This window comes from Zootermopsis nevadensis, unplaced genomic scaffold, assembly GCF_977971745.1.
Source record: "Zootermopsis nevadensis isolate Lab colony 2312 unplaced genomic scaffold, Znev_1.0 Znev_ptg000021l, whole genome shotgun sequence".
NCBI classification, from domain to species: Eukaryota; Metazoa; Arthropoda; class Insecta; order Blattodea; family Termopsidae; genus Zootermopsis; species Zootermopsis nevadensis.
Genome location: NW_028259153.1, coordinates 10,273,046 through 10,296,921, shown reverse-complemented (window position 1 = coordinate 10,296,921; position 23,876 = coordinate 10,273,046). Strand labels below are relative to the sequence as shown.

At 36.2% G+C, this 23,876-nt stretch overlaps 2 protein-coding genes and 1 non-coding gene across 6 annotated transcripts in view; 1 reads left to right on the top strand and 2 right to left on the bottom strand.

The window, feature by feature from the left end:
• Positions 1-23,876, top strand: part of LOC147873178 (uncharacterized) — a 300,974-nt gene that overhangs the window by 231,462 nt on the left and 45,636 nt on the right. For 2 of the 3 annotated variants that reach the window (XM_087353213.1, XM_087353216.1), the window contains exon 5: positions 10,142-10,216. The exons of the other annotated variant lie outside the window; for it this stretch is intronic. In XM_087353213.1, coding sequence (XP_087209339.1) covers positions 10,142-10,210 — 69 coding nt within the window. In that variant the 3' untranslated portion in view covers positions 10,211-10,216. Of the gene's footprint in view, positions 1-10,141; positions 10,217-23,876 lie in introns of those variants that run through there. 3 annotated transcript variants of the gene reach the window in all.
• The window catches only part of LOC110827142 (uncharacterized), a 95,491-nt gene that overhangs the window by 49,424 nt on the left and 22,191 nt on the right, over positions 1-23,876 (bottom strand). The window contains exons 3-4 of one of the 2 annotated variants that reach the window (XM_087353206.1): positions 4,929-6,237; positions 2,306-2,508 (exon numbers count right to left, since the gene is read on the bottom strand). In XM_087353206.1, the coding sequence (XP_087209332.1) occupies positions 2,306-2,508; positions 4,929-6,237 (1,512 nt within the window). The remainder of the gene's footprint in view (positions 1-2,305; positions 2,509-4,928; positions 6,238-23,876) is intronic. The other variant, XM_087353207.1, reaches the window with a different exon arrangement.
• TRNAT-AGU (transfer RNA threonine (anticodon AGU)) lies at positions 1,082-1,155 on the bottom strand. Its single transcript has one exon. It is a non-coding gene; the product is annotated as a tRNA-Thr (tRNA).

The window sequence follows — 23,876 nt, the reverse complement described above, 5'->3', positions numbered from 1 at the left end:
AGATGTCGATGTTACCCTTCTCGGTTAAACGTTGTGTGGACTCGTGGGTAGATACCATTTCGTAGGAATACAATTTCTTCATTTTCAGGGCTCGCGACAACCCAGAAGACCGATATCGATATCAGTTTTATACAGTTTTAAGGAAGACGTAGTAAAATACCACTTGAAGGATCACCACGTAGATAAAAAGATGATTTTTATGTTAGTATTAGGGAACTAGGAAGATGATAAATGGTTTCAATTGGCTGAATCTAATATTCAGATGTTGACTTTTGCGGTGACCGGTATGAACTTGGTGATGGGCTACTTCTCTCACTCATCCGAAGTTTCGCTATCATCGTCCACCGTACGGACGAATCAACTCGTAGACGCATAACCCCATTTTAATTAAAATTATTGGTGCAGAATTTTAAGAAAAAAATTCGAACAAATTCATTGTCCGCAAGAGCATAAACGATTTTATGAGCTTATCTCATATACTTGCAAGAATATATTTTTTGGGTCTACTCGGATAAAAATAAAAAAATAAGTTAGTTACGTGGATTTTAGCTTATTTCGATAAACAATCACTACAGTTTTCGTTAGTTAATTAATGATTATGATCAGAGTTGACGTCACGGGCAGTTCAATTCGATATTCGTCCTCAATTTGGCGATACCTTACATTCTCCTATCACGAAAATAAGCGATGATATGCAGAGTAGAGGAACGGTACAAAGCTAATTCTAAAAGCTCTGCTCAGCCATTTTACTACAAATCTCACGAGCAGCCTGCGACTCGAACTCCGGGTCGAGATTTGAAGCAGAATTACTGATTACTGGTAGGGAAATTTATGAATACTATATCAAAATAGTCCGCGGTCTCTTTCTTCGCCATTCATCCTAAAACACCATCGTAGTCATCATTACAAACTTTTCAACGCAAAATTCTTCTCTTGTTTATTGAGCAACGTTAAAAAAATTATTTTTTCGACTGAGTTATAATATTTTATACGTATCATCTCAATCAAAACACGGACCAGTAAAGTTCACAGTACTTTAGAATAAATTAACTTAATAAAATTAATCAATGGAAATTATAATAGGCACCGGAGGGATTCGAACCCTCGATCTCCTGTTTACTAGACAGGCGCTTTAACCAACTAAGCCACGGCGCCATTTTGTGAGCGGGAGGGGTGTTGAAATATGATTATTACTTAGAGAGAATGAACTTATAGTTTGAGCCACAGTATTTGACAGACATTGAAGAAAGTTGATATTGAAACCGAAATTACACTAAAGCAGTTTTCAGAGAGACTTACAAAATGTTTGATTTCAGTGTATATAATATTTCGTGTAAGATAATTTATTTTCTTTCGAATAATAAGGCATTTAAGCCGAATTATTGTTATTATTTTTCCTGCTGCTATTTATTACTTAAACGTTTCTTGTGGCAGGTTTGATATATACATTGATTGGTTATGATTTATGTTTTTTTTAAATTTAGAACGATTTGTTTGTACAGAAATTACACATTTCCTGTTTTTTCACTATGCCGTGTTGCTGTTCTAATGATTTCTTTCCTGTGTGTTACATAACCGTCGGCTGAGCTCCAATTTTACGACTATATAGATGCTACATTGGATAATATTAAAGTTGTAATGTGTTTTTGAACGTCTTATGTAACTTTATTTTATTTTTCGGCGAAACCAACTCCCTGGTATCAAAATTTAACAAGAGAATCGCAGGACCCTGTCACAAAATAATAATCCTGAGTCATATCAGTCCAATATGAATCTCTTTAATATATTTCTGTAAAATACATTTGAATCTTTATCTCATCTCCATCAGTCTTTCTGACTTCTTTTTTATATTACTTTTTTGTGCGGATTTCTTGTTTCTTCTATTCGAACTGTAAGCCATATTTCAACTTACCTACGAGGATTTTTCTTAAACAGTTAGTGGGTGTTCATATGATGGAGAAATTCCCTTATTTTATGGAACGAAGGACCAGATCATTGCTCAGAGTATCCCGCTTCTGTGCTATTTTAATCCACTTTAGACCCTCACACCTCAGTTTCATCAACGTAACTTGCAGGTCCTGCCATACGCTGACTTCCCGCTTCAGTCAAAAATGCGATTCGGGTAGGCGTAAAGTGATTAAGTCCGCAGGAGGGAGAAAGTAGATGTTACTAGGATCTTTACCACCCGAAGACTGTTCTTCCGACGTGATGGTATGACTGCATAGCTCCACCAGAAGACCGCCATCGGTCATAATAGATCCTTCCACTTTAAACATTCGTGCTTGAGAGAAGCGTAGTTACTCACCGGTGTGGATATATGTGTGCTTCTTCATGTCCGACTTCTGGTGGAAGCGCTTGCCGCAGAACTGGCAGGGGTACGGTCGCGTGTCCGAATGGATCAGCAGGTGTGTGGACAGAGTGGAGGACCGCTTGAACGACTTCCCGCATTGCTTACACTCGAAAACCTTCTCGACGTTGTGAACCGCTCTGCAACAAGACAGGAGGAAGCTTTGAAAAGTGGCTCATTGTTAGTGGCCACTCTGAAACTTAATTCATATTTCATGATTGAAATTAATGGGGAATATATACAGTCTGTAAGTTTTATATTCACATTAGTATATGTACTTCATCTAAACTGAGTATCCTTCATACACATCTACCTATGTAATAAGCATGTACTGGTTGGTGATAATTTATCTATCCATGGTACTATGCACGTATGCATACTTCTATACAACGCAAAAAGAAATGTTTTGCTACATTGAATCGTATTATATTCTTTAATGAAACTAAGACAATTAATAATTTTATTTTGTATATGCTGCTCTGTAAGACATTTCAACTAAAACATATTTTTAAGTACTACTTTAAACATTACCGTAATTGCCATATAAGCCGAAACTTATATGAATAACATTTGAAAATGAAATATTACTTCAAAAAATATAAAACTTCTCCTTAACAAAGATTAATTTTTTAATCCTGCTTAGAAAAAAAGCGCTATTTAGTCTGATAATCATACAAAATCCATTTAAGTAAAATGCAGATTTTCTGATTATTAAAGCAGGTGGTATATATAGTTACCACTAGGATCTGAAGGGTTAATATACGAGCCACGAGGTTTATAATAAACAATATTTGGTCGAACATCGCGGTTAGCACTCTTACTTTGTACTCGAGAGATAAGTAGTTCGAATCCCTACCAAGAGACCGACTGACATGACCGTTTATTATTCCAGTCACGATCTTAATATTTCAGTCATTATTAAAGTCTGTAAATGTCATGTTATAAATAATATGTGTAATATTGTGTCTGTCTCTGTTGAATTTCGAATTAGCTTCTCTCTGCCCTGACTGCAAGGAAAAGATAATACGCTCCTACCCCAGCCAGAAACTTTAAATCCACAATAAAGACATCTAAATTGTTACAGAGGTCAGAGCACTCAAAGAGTTTGGTAGGATTGAAGATAAATTTGTGTAAAACAGTTTCAACAAAACCAGAATTTTATAGGTACATAAAATAGAAGTAGACTATAGGTCCCATCTATTTTCTTTCGGTGATATATAACCAAGTGTTACAGAAACGAAAACTCTCGAGGAATAAATTTATAAAATATTTAGCAGGTTCCAATATTGCTGTTCTCTTTGCTAACATGACATGACATCGCGTTGAGGATGTAGCCCGCCATGTCCATGCACGGCACGTTTCTATAGTAACGGGGTCAGTACTGTAAGGTAGGCCACGACATGCACTTGTAAGGGGGAGGGGTCTTTCCAGTATTCTGTGCATAAAGAAGCTTTCCTTGGCAAGGGAGTTGGAGGCTTTTATGAATATTTTATTAGAAGTTTCTTTAACTTGTTTTGTCACCGTGCAGGCGTTGGTAGCTCTTCTTTACATACAGTTCCGCTGTAGACATATTTGTTATAAATGGTATGAGGATTTGTGCTTGGTACTCTGACACGTTTCAGTTAAAATTTCTGTCGGTGTTAAATAGATAAGGATTCTTACGAAATTTAGTATGTTTTGTCTCAAACTACGCACCTTAGGACGAATATTCATTTCCCATTAGATAAAATAACGTAGATATTAAGTAATTCAATCCATTGAGTAAAATATATCTTTAAGAAATTAACAGGTCACCTAGACAATAAATTCCCTATTTATGTGAAACCTGAAAGTGCAGTGCCGTGTTTATAAGTGTACAGTCATATCTCCAACAATTTTTCGTTTAAATTAATTTTAATATTATACTCCCATCTATGCCTAAGTTTTCCATGTTGTCTTTTCCTTGGGGTTTATCGACTAAAACTTTAAAATTATTTGGTACCGTATACAAGCCAAATTTCAATACAAAGTATAGAATTTATTGTTCACGTCTTGTGGGCCTCCAGTAAAAAAATCGATATCGTTATTATTTCATTTATTTGTGTTTTATTTAACGACGCCTTCAGTGGCTGCACTATATATATGGTGGCGAATGATAAGGTGATTTATGAATAATAAACTGCAAGGGATATGGAAGAAAATGGTTGTGGCCTGGTTTAAAGTGCAGATCACAAAGGAACTTTATACTTTGAAAATTATACAGAAACAAATGCGACATACTTAGAACTGCTCACCTACACCGGTCGATAGAAAAAACTCTCAGAGTTTTATGCACCTTACAGAGACTCAGGAATTTTAATTTGGAGCTCAGGGACGAGAAGGAAAAAACCTCTCGCAACAGCTAGTCTTCTGGTCAAAATTTGAACCGCGTACCTCCAGAATACAAAGCAGTTCGTCCAACATCACTATTAACGAACAATTGCAATGTAAGACATTCCTGTAACTTACAGGATACGGAGTAGGTACTAAATGCCAAGAGTCGCTACGTCTTGAGGAGTCGTGGCCTTGTAAATTAACTTGAGGCTGAAAAGCATAAACTGACCTGTGCTGACTAAGGCTGATCTCATGGCCGAAGGTCTTGTTGCATAACTCGCAGGCGAAGGGTCTTTTGCCGTTGTGAGAGCGCCTGGCGTGAACCTCGAGCCCGTGTGGCGTGGAGAACATCTTCTCACACTTTATGCACGAGTATACGTCTCCGAGAGGCACCACACCGGGACCCCTCATCAGGAGGTGGTGGTGATGGTGGTGGTGATCCGGTCCGCCTGGTACCACGTGCTGGTGAGGCAGCGAACCGGGACCTCCAGGTGAGGTAGTGGCCGCTGCGGCCATGAAGTGGTTCCTCAGACGGAACAACTCCTCAGCCGTGGGGTGATGGCTCGGATGCTCTGAGGGATACGAGGGATGACTCCCACTGCCTGTGCTGCCAGCACTTCCTGCGTTGGAAGACACCGATGAAGACGAAGAATTGGCCATTGCTGCAGCTGCTGCCGCTGCTTGAACGGCACCTAAACTGAAGTACAACGAACCCACAGCGGGCGACGTCAGAAAGTTCCTGTTACCATCCATAAGTTCGTTCTTGGAGATGTTTCCCGTCGTTTGCCCACTACTGCCACACCCACCTGCACTTCCCGGAAGTGACGTTGCTGACAACCCGGCTGTTGACATGCTTGGGTAAAGAGCTGGAGGAATACCAAAACCAGGACCTACAAAATGCCTTGGAAAAAAACTCGAAGGTGAACTGCCAGGGTAGTCGTGATGATTATGATGGTGGTCGCTTTCGTGGTGTTGGTTTTTAATGAAACCGTCACGCATTAGAAGATCGGCGAAAGGTAGCCCAGGGTAGATAAAAGACCGCGTCACTGAAATCGTCTCTGAGAATGATTGACCCACGCCGTTGTTTCCGCGATGGTTCAAAGCCGATGAATCTCTCGAAGGCGATCTTCGACTTCGAGGAATGTCAGGCTTAAGTAAAGCGCTTACACTGAAAGTCTCAGATTTCTTGATGGGCGTAACTTCTGTTTTTGTTACGTTAACCTCGGTTACTGACGAAGGTCTTCTTGGTGAAGGACTTTTTAACCTTGTGTTGACTTCTGGGGACCTCGGGGGGCTGTCGACTTCTAGTTCTGGTGACGTGGGTTGCGACCTGTCGTGACTCCACGTATCCTGATGCAGGTTGCCGCCGTGTCTGGGTGATGCTATGCTGGGTGACCGCTGCTCCTCCCCGCTGTCGTAACTGCATAGCTTGTCAGTCATGGTAGTGACGTCACTCCTGCTGGTGTTATTGCGGCAGACGTCGACGTCTTCCTTATCCACCCTGTCCATCAGTCGGTTCACGCCGAATTTGATGGCGTCTGCAACAAAGCGATCTGTTACTGCTCGTATCAGAGACTCTTATGTTTAAGGACATGGACAATGCCAAATGTTTGATCTCGTTCTATGTTTGACGGTTATTGTAGTTCTGTCAGTGAGACGAATCTCTACACGAAACAATTCATTTTCAATTAACAACTTTATAAAGGATTTAAAACTGCAAACTGTTTGTTTATTTAACGACACTGATAGTAGCTCAAATTATAATATAGGCTGACATGTTTTGCAGAGTTTGAATAACTGTTTAATTACTCTGAAACTAAAGTTAGTATTTTTATACTGTGAAAAAATCATTTCATTTTAAATCGCTTTTGGAAAAATACATTTTTATTTATACTGCTTTCCCCTCATCAAATATATGGGGTCAATTTGTAAGGTGATTAGTGAATGATGGATCCAAAGGAACGTAGAAAGAATTGGTTGTAGCCTAATTTACGGCAAAACCTCAGCGTTTGTCTGGAAATACTGAAAGAAACCACGAAATACATTATGATAACCGGTCTTCTGATCGAATTTGAACTCGGGACCTGCAAACGCTTCTCATGCTATGAAATTAAAACGTCATTACTGGTTAAATGATTAATTTACTAGCTGAACCAACCACCCAAGTAACTACGAAACTGACCAATCAACTGAGTAAACCTAATGAGTTCCATGGAGAAGAGTTCTTCTTGAGAAACAAAATGGTTTTTCAAATAGCGAAAGAATTCCACGTCTTTTATGAAAGACAAAGTTTTATTGTCTTCTTCACATGGGTCCGCGTCTATCCATACATTTACTTAAGCATATTTAATAATTGTATAATAAATTAATTTTTAGACATTATATTAACTTATATAATCAGTTAATTTTAGACATTTGTTAAAACAAAAAGAATCCCATTTCCGTTTATTGGTTTTATTAATTGTTTAAAACATAAATTACTCTTTGGCGTAATTATACATATGTAGGTTCCTGAAGTTTAAATGATTAATATTTGAAAGAAATACAGAAGAATTTAAGACTGTGTCTCGAATACCTTACGCCTGATTACTGTATGGAATAAAGATCAGATTTTTGGCTATATATGACGATAACTCCTGGACCATTTAGTTTCATATAAACACGTTTTAAGCTTTCAGGATTTAGATCTAAGACTTGTATTTTAAATTGTCAACACAGTGTAAATTACAGCTTGATATTTTATTTAGTTGCTTTGACTTGTATATCGGACACGCGCAATTTTTTGCATAAAAATCTCTTTTTCTGGCGAAATCCCTGCTATAAAAGCATTATGAGATGAGTGGTAAGAATTGTAGATGTTCACGCAGATAGCACGAAAGGTAGTATTGGCGTAAATATTTCACATACCTGCAGCTTTTTAATCTGTTGAAGTTTCGCTGTTTTTCCATCTAAAATTTTCATTCTCTTAGAAGCCGAACATACAAATAATTCACCAGAGCATGCCCCACGAAACGGATCTATTGCAAAGCAGATGGTGTCAGCTGGGTTTCAACGCATACAGGAGCTATTGTTCGGTCTGTATGTGTGTGTGTGGGGGGGGGGGGATGAGTGTTCCCATCAGGAATGCGAAAACAATGAGCTGAACAGGCGCAACTATCGGAAATGACGTATTCAAAATCAAATTTCGATGACGATGTGGAAGAATTTACAACCGCTTTATATGGTGGTTTTAAATGTAAACACTTTTGGACATGTTTTGATTGCGTAATAAACGAATTTCCATTTTGATGACATTTTCCAGATCTCCCTCGCTTTGTTAGAATACTTCCCCTTCTACCGAACCGCATTTACTGTTTACATTCGCGGTTTCAAATCGGATATGGATTGTGTGGTTTTGTAATACTGGTCGTATTTAAAACAAACATTTGTACCAGTTCTGTGTTTTGAATTGTTTCTGACTGAAAAATCTCGCTAAACCTTGTTAAAGCTCATATGGTGTTATTTATTAACACATTAGGAGTGAGAATTTTCAGAGAGTTATGATGCAGTCAAACAGTGGCGTTGAAATGTGTGTACATTGTATATTTGATTATTAATACCGAACACAAACAGACTATATGAAGTAGTGGGTGTTGTTTTTTAAATTTTTACGCTATTGGAGGACAAATTACGTTGAGAACATTCTAGTAGTTACAGTTTAGTTTTAAATTATGTGTTCTGTATTACGGAAAATAGTTAATTTATCCATCGTAAACCAATTAAGTAACATCACGAATATACCGACAGTTGCAGTGAAAGACTAATTATTGAGAATGCAAACCTACCAGAAGTAATATATATATATATATATATATATATATATATATATAAGGACAAAGTAAATAAAGCAGAACCATATTGTACAGTATCAAACTTGTTATAATCTGAAATTTAAGTATTATTTAATATATTATCACGTTCACATTTTTTGCGCAGAAGACTTTCAGTTAACTACAAACATTTATTTATGTAAATATTTTATAGACAACTTGCTACATGATTTATTGCTCTACATTGGCGTGGAATTGTCTACAGTATGAGAATTACACAACACGTAAATCTTAGGTACAAACAGCTTCTTAAAAAGAGTATTAGAATATCTTGGAGAGAGGGGAGGAGGGAAGGGAGAGCTTTAGACTTTCAGTATGGCAATTATAACCTCTGCCGATTACAATAATCTCGCAGTATAATACATGTTTATTCTAGGACCGGCCGATCACCTTAGTGCTTATTCCATTTCGCTTTAGAATAAAGGTGCGGGCCTATGTCCGCGTTGTTTGATAATTTTTACGTTGAGGTAATTAGTTATACAAGAAAGTAAGTACAGAACTACGTAACTGAGTTGATTACGTATAAACCTAATAATTAATGTGTAACTTCCGCGTAACGTCTCTGTTCAAATGGAAGTATGAAACATGTATACGTTCTTAACAGAATTTATTAATAAGGTATTGGTTTAGCATAACGCATCGATAAATATAATTCTGGCCTTAAGACGTATAGATGACTTCATATACAGTTCAGCTTTACTTTGGCACGAAATGAAAGTAAGTGGTAAGCTTCACGCTTAGGCCGTTTAACCTCCGGGAAAAGACTTCCAGAAGGCGGGGTGGGCCCCACAGTCATTCTGAATATGGTGATGAAGAGATCTTTTTTCCCTGCCTGGAATCGAACCCTGGTCATCAACTCCGAAAGCTTACTCACTATAATGAATGCGTTATCTTTCCTGCACTTTCAGGAATGTTCAAGTATACTTGGTTTTTACTTATATTAGGAAACTGATAAAATGGTTTCGTGTGACCACACACGTAAAGATTGTCCCGCTCCGCTTACATTTCGCAATATTGTGATTACACAAAGTTCCCCTTCTGTGTTCTCGACCTGTACATCTGTATTCTGATCTCTCCCCTTCCCATGTGTTGCTTACACCCCTTGCAACCCCTGTTTATTATTTTCTTGGCTTCTGCATGAATGAAGCACGATAATGAATTATTCATAATCGACAAAGAGTGACATCTGTTGGACCTCTAGGGAATGAAGGAGGCGGTGAAAGTTTACATGTCGATATGATAACATGGCCTGCTCTGAGTAAGAGAGGTGATGGAGATCATGGGAGCTTAGCATTAAACGAGGGGAACTGAAATTGAATTTTTACAAAGAAGCGAATCGGTGATACCAACATTAAAACGTGACACTAACTCTCGTTATACATGGTTTTGACTTTGATGCCAGAAGACTCGCTGTCCCGAGCAAGGTTTTTCCAAACCACCTCTAGGTAAATGCCGGGGTATTGCCTAAAATAGGACACTACCGGTTCCTTCCACATCCGTTGCAATTCATTATTCACTATCACCATCATTCCTCGCCATAGAATTTTAGTTGCTGACAACATCTCTGAAATAGTTACAGGTAGGACGAATTCGAATGAGGCACAGTTCCATGATTATGAACCGAGACACGAATCAGGCATAAAGGGGGAAGACATTTTGGAATTTGCCTGGCAGAACGAAGAAAATCGATAACTATATTACAAGAAAAAAATCTCATCCCAGGATGCGAACTGTGTACCTGTCGAATTTTCATATTAGCTGTTTATTAAGATGTCACGATAACCCAAGAAATGGAAGGATATGGTAAATATAGCTAATTTATTGAGTTATTATTTTAAAATGTTTTAAAGAGGTTACATCTGTAAGAGTAAATGTATTTTCCGGTTAATCGCTCCATCCGAAATGAAGTAGCTTTTAGCTCGAAGATGAATCTCCTCTAGGAATTTGCATCGTCCTTATGATGGATGCAGGAAACACCTCTGAAACATCTGTAAACTTGCGACAGACTACACGGCACAACTTCACAGAAGGCAGTCATTTTCAGACCGCCGTGAGAACCTCAAATGTCACCTAAATTCTAACTCATCCTTCGCCCTCAGAACTGTTATCATCTTCTATGGTACTGATTATTAGGGAAACTGATGTGAATAAATGTGTTGGTTGTTTATGATATAAGCAGATGGTAGCGTCTTATTAACGTTTTAACCCTTAAATAACAGTGGTAACTATATGGATCATCTGCTTTATCATTCTAGTATTTTTCAAGAAATTTTTTATTTACAAACTTAAGCTGCGAATTATTAATATTATAAGAACGTGATAACTTAGGACAGTTTAATTTATCTGTTAGGTTATGTCATAGTTCGGGCGGCTAGACTGTGGTTTCTGACTGCTGAGTCCTAGGTTGAAACCCAGGTGACTTTAGGTGAGATTTGTGGTGGATGAAGTGGCACTGTAGCAGGTTTTATTTTCAAATTCTTTAGATTTCTTCTGGTAATCTTCATTTCACCATTACTCCATGTTCATGTCACCACCCCACGAGCTGTGTTTGTACTATTTCCTGACAGCACGTTATCATAACATTGGGTAGAAAATGCGTGCTTCATCGTTGACCTGACACTTGGATGGTCTCGGAATATTTTTTTTTATATATATATATATATATATTGAAAGCCATGCTGGTTACAGTAACTTACGTTATTTCAAGAATGGACGAAGTAAAGTGACTTCCGTTGGAACAATTCACTTGTTTCATAAGATATCGAAAGCTGCATTTATTTGAAGTCACAAGTCAAAAGAGTCAAGTTAACAGTAGTTAGGGAAAAGTACCCGTTAAGACACAATTACTGCAGTTTAAAAATGCAACAATTTTCGTCGCAATTTAAATACATGCCTTAGAGAAATACGGCGTCGGTACTCCATCAAAGGTCTTCCAATCACCCCCCAGCATCACGTCATCTCCTTAATTGTCTGTGTGAGATTAAATTAATCATGATCTGGTAAATTGTAAGTCGTAATGACTCCTACATTTGAAGCAACCGATCTGATAGACCCCGTACTATATTGCCTAGGCGTGTCTAACTCATTACTAGAGGGACCCGGGTAATTCTATTCGGGGGAGCACGAAATATAAAGGGGATGCTACAGATGTAAGGGGTTAACGTAACATTTCTCTTCCATCACCACAATCTCGGTAATGCGCGATTTTTCTTTGTTCATATCATTCTTTTCATTTACAATAGGAAGGAAGTTGTAGCTAATTTGATGCTGGAGGGTCATATTAATGAGCTGACTATTATTCAGCTGGTCAAGGAATTTTATACTTTATGGAGCCCGAAGATTAATCATTTTTCCACAGAAGGGCATTTCCAGAGCTCATACTAACTTTTTTACATGAAGAATAGATACAAGGTGCAGATATTATGTTAGCTTATTCCCAGAGCGTTTTATTAATTTATTTTCTCCCTACTTCAGATATTTTTAGATATTATCGAGACTTACCATTAAAATGTGTGGATTGGATTTATGTGGTCGGGATAGGGCTTTTAAACACGGTAATGAACCGTTAGGTTCCGTGGGGGGCACATATCTCAAAGTATTTGGACGTATAATATACCAACACAGATGAGTCTTATGTTTCCGAAAGGATAATAGACGATATATTAGTAGATCAGTAAATTATACCGCGGTGAATAAAAAGGTTTCAAGGGTTATTTTATGACACTAACCCGATAGAGGAAAATCGAGAAACTCCAAATAATAATAATAATAATAATCAGAAGCTTGATCCAGGGGCCTCTATAATGCGATTTGGAAGCTCAATATCTGGGTGGAGTAGTCTGCAATATTAAACTACGGAAACTTTGATCATCCCTGATCTGCTAAACCATTCCGTTTAGCTACGTGACGATGCATTTCAAAATGAAGAACTGGATTCCTCCTAGCAGAATATTTTCACTGCCAGCCAGATTAAAAACAGACTCTCTGTATGGAGAATATCTAATTAAGTGTAGAAGCAGTGGTTCATTTTAAAAAATATGAGGATAAATTAGGCAACAAAGTCTCTGCTCCAGAATGGTAATTAGAGTAAAGACACCCATGAGGGTTGCTGGACTTGGACTGTTCACGAAGCAGTCACGGATTTTGTATTTTATCTTGGTTTGTAAGGAGGGTACTAAAATATTTGACACTTTTTACTACATAGGATTTTTATTTTTCAGGCTTAAATTCTAAAGAACTCGCTTCTTTCCCATATTTGTAAATAATGGCGCGGTAAATGGTTATACATCGAAAATATTTTTCATATTACAAAATCTAAACAACGTACTAATACAAGAAACACTTTCTACTACAAATAAAAAGACCTCCACATCAAAACATTTCAAACGCTTAATATTTTAGAAAATATTACATATCACTTCACTAACAAGAATGATCGGAATAATCGGCTTTTCAAAACTTTGGTGCGGTAACCACGCGTAGACACATCGAACTTGAAGATGGGCGCATTCGCCCCAAAACATGTCGTTCGACACAGATTTAGGAAGTGTTTGTTAGAAGTGACAAGTGAATAAGCATAACATATTCTCATTAGTATGGAATGACATGTCCTTTACGTTATAAAAGTTGTCCGTATGTTCATTAACTAAACATGGTATCTGTAGTGTCCGTTTCTCTGCTTTTTATAAAAGTAAATAATAATCGCAATAAAAGTATAAATAATATCATCATAATCAATAATTCAATTCAATTTAATTCATTTATTAAAGTGCTTAACAACAGCTAAAAGGCCAATAACAGCCAAGCAATAACAATACAAACATTACAATACAAAAAATAATATCAAAAATAATAGAAATAACAATGACATCAATAATAATGATTCAATTCAATTCAATTCAATTCATTTATTTAAGTGCTTGACAACAGCCAACAAGGCCAATAACAGCGAAGCACTAAATCAGAGTACAGGATAAAATATAATAAGTAATTAATTTATTTTAATAATAATAAAAGTAAAACAAACAAATTAAACTAAATATATAAATGTACCATATTAATAATAATAATAATTCGATTCATTTATTGAATCATATTTCACAAATAAATGGGCTAAATACGACACCTAAGTAATATAATTCAATTTAATAATTCTAAATAAAATAAATAATACAAATAATAATAATAATAATAATAATAATAGTTCAATTCCTTTGTTGATAATAATAATAACAGTAACGCCAGCCAAAATAGTTGGATTAATATATTACGTGTTATGTTACACTGTGTAATAAGTACGGCACACATAAGAAGTAAAACGTTCTAAGTTACACTATCTTTGATGAAAAGGTAGTAAAATTGTACTGGTTTCTAATGCGACATATAATGGCGATTAGGGTATCTATTGACTCCCTTAATCGCACCCCATACTACACACACGCTTTGTAGTTCCATCTGAATAAACGACAGAGTTATATCAACATTCAGCACCTGTGCAGACAATCCTGAAGACACGTTTAACAACGCAACTTAATCTCACAAAAGTTGTTAAACCCATCTGTATATAACGAGACAGTTCATGCACCTCTAGAATTAGTTTGCACGTGTCCTATTCATGCACAGTGTTCTACTCGCAATAATTCGATTTATTTGAACGTACTTTAATTATATTTTCTGTACTGATAGACTATTCTATGCTGGATCATAGTCCAGTTGCGCCAGTCCTACTATCAGACTACCGACACTTCGTTTTCGTCTTGGGAGCGAGAAAATAACTGTTATGCGTTGTTTTCATTGGAACATCGCTTTTATGCACTGCGCTTTCCAAATCACTATTTAATTTGATGTTAAATGATCTTTCGTTCATATAAATGTGTGAGATAGTTATTTGGTGTACAAGGTATATATAATTATCTTTACAACTTTACTCGTGAATAAAACCTTCATGAAAATATATAATAAGAATAATTTATATACACCTTGTATATATTTGTTAAGAATGCCAGTCTTTGAACACAGGACGATTTCCTATTGCCAGTGTATTCAAAAACATTTTAATGTTTTAGGCTTGTGGCCTTTAGAGATATCTTGCAGATAGACCCACTATAAACTTGAACACCCCAGTCGACAATTTCACCTCCGTAGGAACTTCAAATCTAATTTTAATTACGCTCAATTTTTTTTATATGGCTTCCAAAAGATATCTCTCCCAGAATTATACACGCCATTTTCCTCGTTTTGATTTAATTGCCACAGCAAACAGAAAACCACAAATCTCAACTACAAATCAAAATCATGGTTTTAATTAAGGAGAGATGAAGTTGAAGTTCTCAACCGTAATTTTTTTATTATTTACAGTTTCTGTAACCGAGTTCTAGTTACTAACAATCACCTTTACTTAACAAACATTAACAGCATTAAATTGCATTTCATTTATTTTAAAATGTTTCTAATTTGAATAGAATATCTGCTTCTGTCTAATTATAAAATGAAGAAAATAACTCTTTAAAATTTGTCTATCCCGTCAAATGCTGTTATCATTAGAAATATAAAACTAAAGTCATAAGCATCTTGATCTCTTTTGGTATCGACTTTTTAATCTCCGTGGTTTGAAATGCCAATTTTTGGATAAATCTGTAGTCTTACTCTAAATGTAGATTACGCGGTATGTGTTGGTGAGATTGTGATAGTATTAACTGGATTCAGCTGGCTTATGATAGAATCTCTTGACGTACTCTTGTTGTTGTCCTGGTCTTAATATTGCATAATTTGTTTATACATTTCAGACCCCCGAAATTAAAAAAGAAGTTTCCAGGATTGGAGGTAGCAATGTTGTATGAATTGGTATTGATTATAAAGGTGACGGCCATGGCATGCTTTGTGGTGCTGTCGTAATATTTAGTAAGTAGAGCTTAGAAATATGATAAACACATGTATAACAACTTTCCTTATGTATAGAACGTCAAATATTAGATTAAATATTACTTGTCCAGACTTTATTAAACCTGCCGTCTTTATTCACTGAGGTTAGTGATTGGAAGCAAAGTGCAGAAGGTTTGTATCGTTACCAGTGTCAGACTAGGAAAATGATATTTATTCACCGATGCAAAAATAATTCAATAATAATTTAATTTTCTTAATCAATTATAATTAAATGTAACTCCACATAAGAGAGTTCTTGATAATCTGGCAATCGCCGAGTTACTCTGTAAATTCCCGGCAATTTATAGGAACCGATAATTCATCACCGTGTTCACAAGAAAGTACCATTGATCCTTATCCTGATCTCCACAATTTAAGTCCAAAAATCATTTTAATCTTATTCTTCCATCTGTAACTTGTTCGTCCAAGTGTCTCTTCCATTCAGGTTTTCAGGCTTAACTATTGTATAAATTTCTTGTCGCTCTTATGTGTGCTACGTGTTCTTTCCATCTAATATCCCTTGATTTGATCACCCTGATATCATGTGATGAGTTCCAACGATGACTGTCCCTCGTGCTGACGTTTCGAGCTCCTTAAGTAACTCTTCTGAACTTGAATTATTAAATTTCTAACACTAGTTTGTTGTGCATTAACATTTTTATGTGCGTGTTTAATATTACTATAATATACTGATTTAACCTTACGAGTCTACCTTATTCATGACCTAGGAATAAAATACGCTGTCCGAGTAAAAGTGAATCAATAAATTTGTACCAGAGAATAACGCAATATAAGAGAAGTGTAACTGTTAAGACAATATGACATTTAGTGAAACACAAATACCTTAAACAGCTATTACCGCGTGTAACTTGCACTTTTAACATTACATTTCCATTTTTCACACTTCTTTGCCCATGGTTTTCCTTCTGTATGTCAGTAGCGAAGGATATTTTCAAACCTTGTAATGTAATGTTGATGTTTGCCATAGAATTATTGGTGACCAAATAACACAGTAAACACCGGAGGGAAGCCGGATATTACTAAGCAAGGAGCTTGTGCACACAACAGCGAACCGTTATGCACACCGATCGAGGAAAACGCTTTGTTTGCGCTTAGTAACCGCGTCATAGATTTACGTTCCTACGGTTTAACGCACGTATCCAGGGTGTGGTACAAATCAGGAACAAGCGTAGAGTAATATGAGTCTGCAAAGTTACACAGGACTATCAATCTATGTGTACAGTTTTTTCGATACTGTTTAGTTTATACAATTACAAAAGTTATTTAGAAGGAAATAGGGCAAAATACAGTTCCCATGACACGGAAGAACTGAATATTTATTATATTTATTACATACATTCTTATTGTATACCATACATACTGTTTATTTGATATTGTATTTCACAGACCCTACTAGTCTTTATATAAACAAAATATAAAATTCTCTGTAACATGATCCATACCGCAATGTAACGTAGCTTACTTTCGTTTATACTGATAATTTTTATTTCTTATACCTCGTATTAATTGCAATCATTATTTTTGTTTTAATCACGAAACGTTTCATGCAAGTAATTGCTTGTCATGACATCCGAAGTTCTCACGGCGGCGAGAATGTGGATTAAGTCTTCTGGGCTATGACACCGTTTAGTGTTGTAGTTAACAGCGTTTCGGAGGAATCTGTGCTACTTTTAGGATGGGTGCAGTAGCTGTGTCTTTTCAGAAATCTGTTAACCATATAGAAGACTACATGTCGTTATAAAGAAGGATACCACAATCCACACATCATCAGTTGCATTGCGTATTGGCTGAGTGTCTCCAGTTTTGGTTGGGGACAACTTCTCGAAGTTTTATTGTTTTTTTTTCCAGTCCTGGCTGACAAATATTATAAAATTGCCTTAAGTAGGTAATGACTATTGCCCTTTGTATTCCTAAATAGTGGTCTTAATGATTATTCATTAGTTTTGCTTAATATCTGTAATCGAAACTGGTTAAAATCTCAGAAAAGTAGTTTCGAATCGTTGATCTTCTGGTTTATAACACCATGTGTACTTGACTGCCTATATCTGGAGGCAATGTGTTCTTCCTAAACGTTGGTATCTACTTATAAATCCACACGGCTTTACAAATCAAAGAACCATCATGAAAAAATCTTTACTGCCGTGAGAGTCTCAGTCTCATATGAGTTTAATATCGATTTATCAACATTACGGTTTCAATCAGAAGGCACAGGAGTTCAACAGAAAACTCTGTCTTGTATCCAGAAAGCCGATTTCTGTGTCACAAGTAGCGGTCTCAGACAGATTACTGAATATTAATGGCAGTAGCTTTTCGTTGGAGTCGTAACCCGTCATTGCTGCGTGACGCTGGGTTGTGTGATCGATGGAAGGCAAACAGTTGGTGTACAGCGGCGTTGCCTATAAACGAAGGCTGACCGGGATTCTATTCCGTATGCTTGCACATTTATATGTAAGTAGTGGAAAAAGAAATCATAGGTAAAAGGGTTTTATAATTTCTTTAAATAAAAGCTGTAATCACCGGTTCATTGAAGAAAATGGTCAACTAGCGCTGTCACAAGATTTTACAGTTGGTTCCAGTTGTCGCAAGACATGAATCCAGCCCGATAGCTCACATACTATTCATTAACACACGCTTTAATAATACTCTTTCCCATACGTCTATTTCTTCCAACTGAAGTTTCCCTTTAAGTTTTCTAAGGAAAGAAAAAACATATAAGCATCTGTAACGTCTCCTTGGTGTGCTTCACGCTCCGCCCGTAATATCTTCCTCGGTGAATCTCCGTAATGGTATTTAGTGTTTTCGTATTACTGGTGCTTCAAACCAATTACTTTTGTGTTTGTCTAATTAGCGCGATAAAAGATAAAAGTAATGAGTAGTGACATCTGAGATTCTCACGGAGGCGAGTATGAAGATGGCTGTCTTCTGGGTTGTTGAGCCGTGTAGTCTGGTAGAAGTTTACCGACGTTTCAGACGCTCTTGCCACAAGGATGTCTACCAGGCTACACGGCTTAACTACCCAGAAGACAGCGATCTTAATAACGAATAGATATATGCTGCTTCAGAGAACTTAAAAAAAGATGTCACGTAAAGATAATAACGTATTTGTGTATTTTTAAACCCTCAAACAAGCCTAGTGTTATAGAAGTGCTAGATACGTGTATAATTCAGATAACTTACTTTACGATCTACATAGTGAGGTGATAGTCCTTGTTATCCAGATATTCCATAGTTTTAGTGCATGGACCTCCTGGAGTATGGTATATTATATATTAATATTGAAATTAAATAATTCTTTCACATTCCAGGATATTTGACCTATGTTATATCCGGTAAAATAAAATGCTATCCATTTTACACAAACTTTTTGATTTATCATGTTCATATGTGTGTGTGTGTGTAATTAGAAGGCACGTAATTACTGTAACTGTTGAGCGTTGTTTAATATCCTACATTACACGTACACAGTTTGAAATATTGAATTCCTATTGAGTTCGAAACTGCCGTATGCCCGTACGTGCATGAGGAATTGCGCACACACACACAAACACACAAAATAAATTGATATATATGCAGATATATATTTGTGTATTCCCCTCCCCCTGTTCTGATGATCCATCAAATAAAGATTCGACGTCCGACCCATAGATTGACACTTCATGGCGTATGGAGTGGGGGGTTCTTTATTGTCCGTAGATAGAGTACGTGCGATCTCTACCGACATATTGTAGCGAAAAATATTCATTACTGAAGGAACATGCACGAAGAATGGACAAGGACAGATTTCCACATATAATTCTGAAACGCGAACTAATAGGAAGAAGAAATAAAGGACGCCCTTTAAAAAGATTTCTGGACTGTTAATGTCAGAACGGGTCACAAGGCCCAAAATCCTTGATAGGTAAATGATGATGATGCGAGCTGATTGTCTACCTGGCGAGCAGATTTTACGTCTTATTCGTTTAAGGTCTAAACCAGGGGTGGCCAACCCAAATGATCTTTCGGGCCACTTTGGAAATGCATCATAACTCCGCGGGCCACATATAAAATTATATATCCCCATATTAGATTTAGATACACTATAGACATTTTTTTGGAGTGAAAAATTGAAACATAATGAGTTATTATTATTATGTTTATTATTATTCTTACATGTAAACATAGATAATATAATAATAATGAATCTCGCGGGCCGGAAAAAATGTTCAAGGCGGGCCACATGCGGCCCGCGGGCCGCGGGTTGGCCACCCCTGGTCTAAACTGTACAAAGTCTGCTACATGTACTAGGTTTGTGCAAATGTGTTTTAAGATACATCAGTCAATTTCGAAATTATTTAAACTTGATTTAAGTAGAATCGGCCCAATCATTTTAACAGCTGCTTGTATTTTTTTCTTATTCCATTAAACGACTTTTTAACTGAAGAGGATAACAGAGTACAGCATTGAGTAATGGTGCAATAATGAGGGATTGGGAAGGACGTGGATGAAATAAACTGTGGACTGTTTTCATTTGTTTTTCCGTAAGTAGTTTGGAGGGCATGAGGAAAACCGAATGGAACATTAGTAAATATCGTCGGCTTCCGTTTCGAAAATCGAACCTAGGACTCGCCGAGTATGATGGAATGCTAACTACTCAACCGCATCGTTGGTTGCCAGCTGCTTGATTGATAGGTTGTTTGAATTTTGACGTATTGTTTACTTTTGATACTAGATCCCTGAAACAAGGACGTGACAATTACACATTCATAAAGTTTATACAGTCGTATGTTTTTGCACTCTGATAGGAAAGTGAAATCCTGAAACTGCAAAATGATCTTAAAGCCTAATCGTTTCGAACATACAAATAATTTGTTTTTTCACCAAATAATCACGAGTATTAGATGGAGCAGGTATGTAGCACGCATGATACCGAATAAAAGTTTACACAAAATTCTAGTAAGAAAACCGGAAGTGAAAAGAATGCTTAGAAGACCTCGGCTGTAAGGTAAGATAATATTAAAATGAATCATAAAGATTTATATTTTGATGATGTGGGCTGGAGTTGTCTGGTTCAGTATATGGAGCAGCTTACAAGGAAGAATGTTATAAACACGGTAATTAACATTTGGGTTTCGTAAATGGCAAGAAATTACTTGAATACCTGAGCAACTATTAGGTTGAAATTATTGGTCATACATACGTATAACTCTGTTTATATACACATATAGGATTGCACAAATACGCAATTCTTTGGCGCATATTCGCGAATCACCAAAGCTGCTTAATAAATAAACAGGATTAGTGAATAGATTCAGACTTCAGGAATGTTATCAGCAGAGTGCTGAGTCCACAGCATCAAACCTTTAATTTAAATTACGTCGGGGCGATAACGGATTCGCTGCATGTGAATTTTACTATCGCTGTGGTTGTGCGCTTTAGTCATTTACGTCTCTTAAAATAAAGCCGTGCGTGTGGCGACATAGATTTCATAACAACTCATACCCACTGTACCGACAAAAAGAAGATAGATTAAGATAAAATTTGATTTATTACGTTTCCAGATACTAACGTTATCAGGTAATATATTTTTTACTTCGTATATTCACAGAACAAATAGAGTTAGGACACTCCTCACCCCTACCTCATCGACAGAAGAATATTCATTTTCTCATGAAGAAAACTATGGATTGGTATTATCCTACTTGAAATCTGAGAAAATACCTTATATCTTTTGGTGGACTTCCTGTTTATACGTTCAACTTTGCAATATATTTCCAATGATTTTTATAATTTCATTAGGAATGTAGTCAAGATTAGTAACTTATCACGTTTCCGATGGAATGAGAAAATTTAACCACAATCCGCATTATTATTTAGAGAATTTTACTCGCGAAGTGGCAGAGAGTTTATTCCCTAAATTACAGGAAAATGTGCAAGACTGATAATTGATACACATATTTACCTAATTTATTATATTTGTGGATAATTTATACGGTTATGCTTGAAATTAGTTTTATTGCCTTAAATTAATTATTATTATTATGAAGAAAAGATAGAAAATTAATAATACAGTTGAAGATAATATTACGTGCAAGAAGGTACTGAAGGTTTGTGTATCTAGAACGGGCAAAGGCAGATGGCTCAGGATAGTAGGATATTATTATGTTAACGAAAGGAAGATTAAGAAATGCTGGAGTAAGGATTTAGAGGCATGTACAGGCTGTAAGTGAAGACAAACATCATAATCATTATTATTTTAATGAAACGCTCTTTACTGTATTAGCCGACACCATTAACTATTTCATCTAGTATGTGCATTTTCGTATGGTTCTCACTGTAAACAGCAATTATTTCATTAAACAGCATTAACCAGTTGATATTTGTAATGGCGAAGACTTGTTCTCGTTTCATAACGGGCTGAGTCATTAAATATTATTTAGAGGAGCTATGGTTTCAGAAGGTTCCGTGAGTTATATGTGTAATCATGCAATAACAATAACCGAATTGTAGGCATATTTAAACAAAAAAATATTATCCACCAACTTTGCTTTAGTTTGTGTTGCTTGTTTTTGATAATATATATATATATATATATATATATATATATATATATATATATATAATGATCTATCGTGAAAAATGCTTGGTCAGTGAAGTTTAATAATGCTTTCGGAACATTTAATTTTGATTTATATATCGCCTTGATGGAGCAGTAAGGCTACGGAAAATTGCCTCATTCAAATTTCGGCCAGATCACTTGCTACATTGTGTGAAGATTTCGTGGTACTCCATATGAATCACGTGATAGTATTTTAAGGTAGTTCATGACTGCTTCAGACTAGTTTACTGCACAAAATCACACTCTTAGCATATTCAAGACAAATACCTCACATTGCAGTCCATTAGGAGGCTCTGTGTTAAACGTGAAAACCGCATGAGGTTTTAGCATTTTCCAAAATATATAAAAGTTGGGGGGGGGGGGGGTCAATGTTTTATTTCATGAGTTTTTAGTTTAGTTGATTCTGTACTATCATCTCTTGTAGTTATGGATCTTACCGATAGATTGCACACCGAGGATGAAGTGATCAGTTAACAAAAATGTCATAGTCTATATCACAGTACGAGATAGAAATTAATCAATCGAGATGGGATTTTTTTCATACCATAAAAAGATAAGATGGTGACACCGCTAGTTTAAACGTAAATCACCGGTGTTATATGGGATTATGTGTTGTATTTGCACAATCTACTAATCATGCAGAAGGGATTTGAAGGTATCGTAGAATTCAACGGGTTTTTAAACGAAGCGTAAAAATTTTCACGATTAGGTTTAGCCTTGAATATTTAAAATGATAGTACACGTGTATGTATATGTAATGTACGACACCCGGTAATAAATCAACTGCAGTAAATACCTTGTTAGTAATATACAATGGAAACATTATTACTTGTACTTTATTCCTGTGAAACAATACAAAGCTTAACTAGTGAGAAGCGGTTAAATACCTTCCTTATCGTTATCACAAAATTTACTAATCAGTGTTGAAAGTAATTATCGAAATACATGACTATACAGTGCTGAACTGCAGGTCAAATCATCGACCGAGTGAGAGTTTTTGTGGTTTTATTCAGCCCTACCAGATATATACCAGTATAGTGAAAAGGCTTATTACCATACAGCGCCATTGTGGTAAATGAGTCTATGATGCCTTATTCTTCATCTTTTAAACTCAGCTTAATGATAATTGACTGTTATTTAACGTATGTTTCTTGCACTATATGAAATTTATTAACGACACATGAAAATCTAGGAGCTTGAAAATCATTAAGTAACGGTTATTTCAAGTTCTGATAAATAAATGAGCAGATCAGTTTAAGTTATTTTAAGAATCATTTAAGCAAAGAACTGGTATGTCAGTTATACTAACAAAACTTCCAGAGGGATCGAACCTTGACAACCATTTTCGGAGTGCTCCATAAGACATGCATAAGAACCTATCAGTCGGATGACATCTTTTTACCAGTGATAAAGTATTCTACATGATTTTACGTGATTCTACTCCAAAATGTTCTCGCATTTGAGCCTATCTTACTAGGTGAATTAATTTCAGTTGCATCAAGACAACATAAGCCGTTAGGACGTGAGACAATCCGCGCTGTTACTGGAACCAACTACAAACATTCTGAATACGTCTATAAAGGAAACTACAAAACAACAGAAATGCTCCACTTAAATTAATCATTTTAGTTCACTGGATCTTTCAGTTAAGGTGCTCGTCTGTAGATAAGAGTTAAGCTCTTCTCCACAGAGTACATGTGTTGGTTATAGATAAAGCATAAGATGTATCACTATTTGTTTAACAAAAAACGACAACCATTAAATCAAGGTG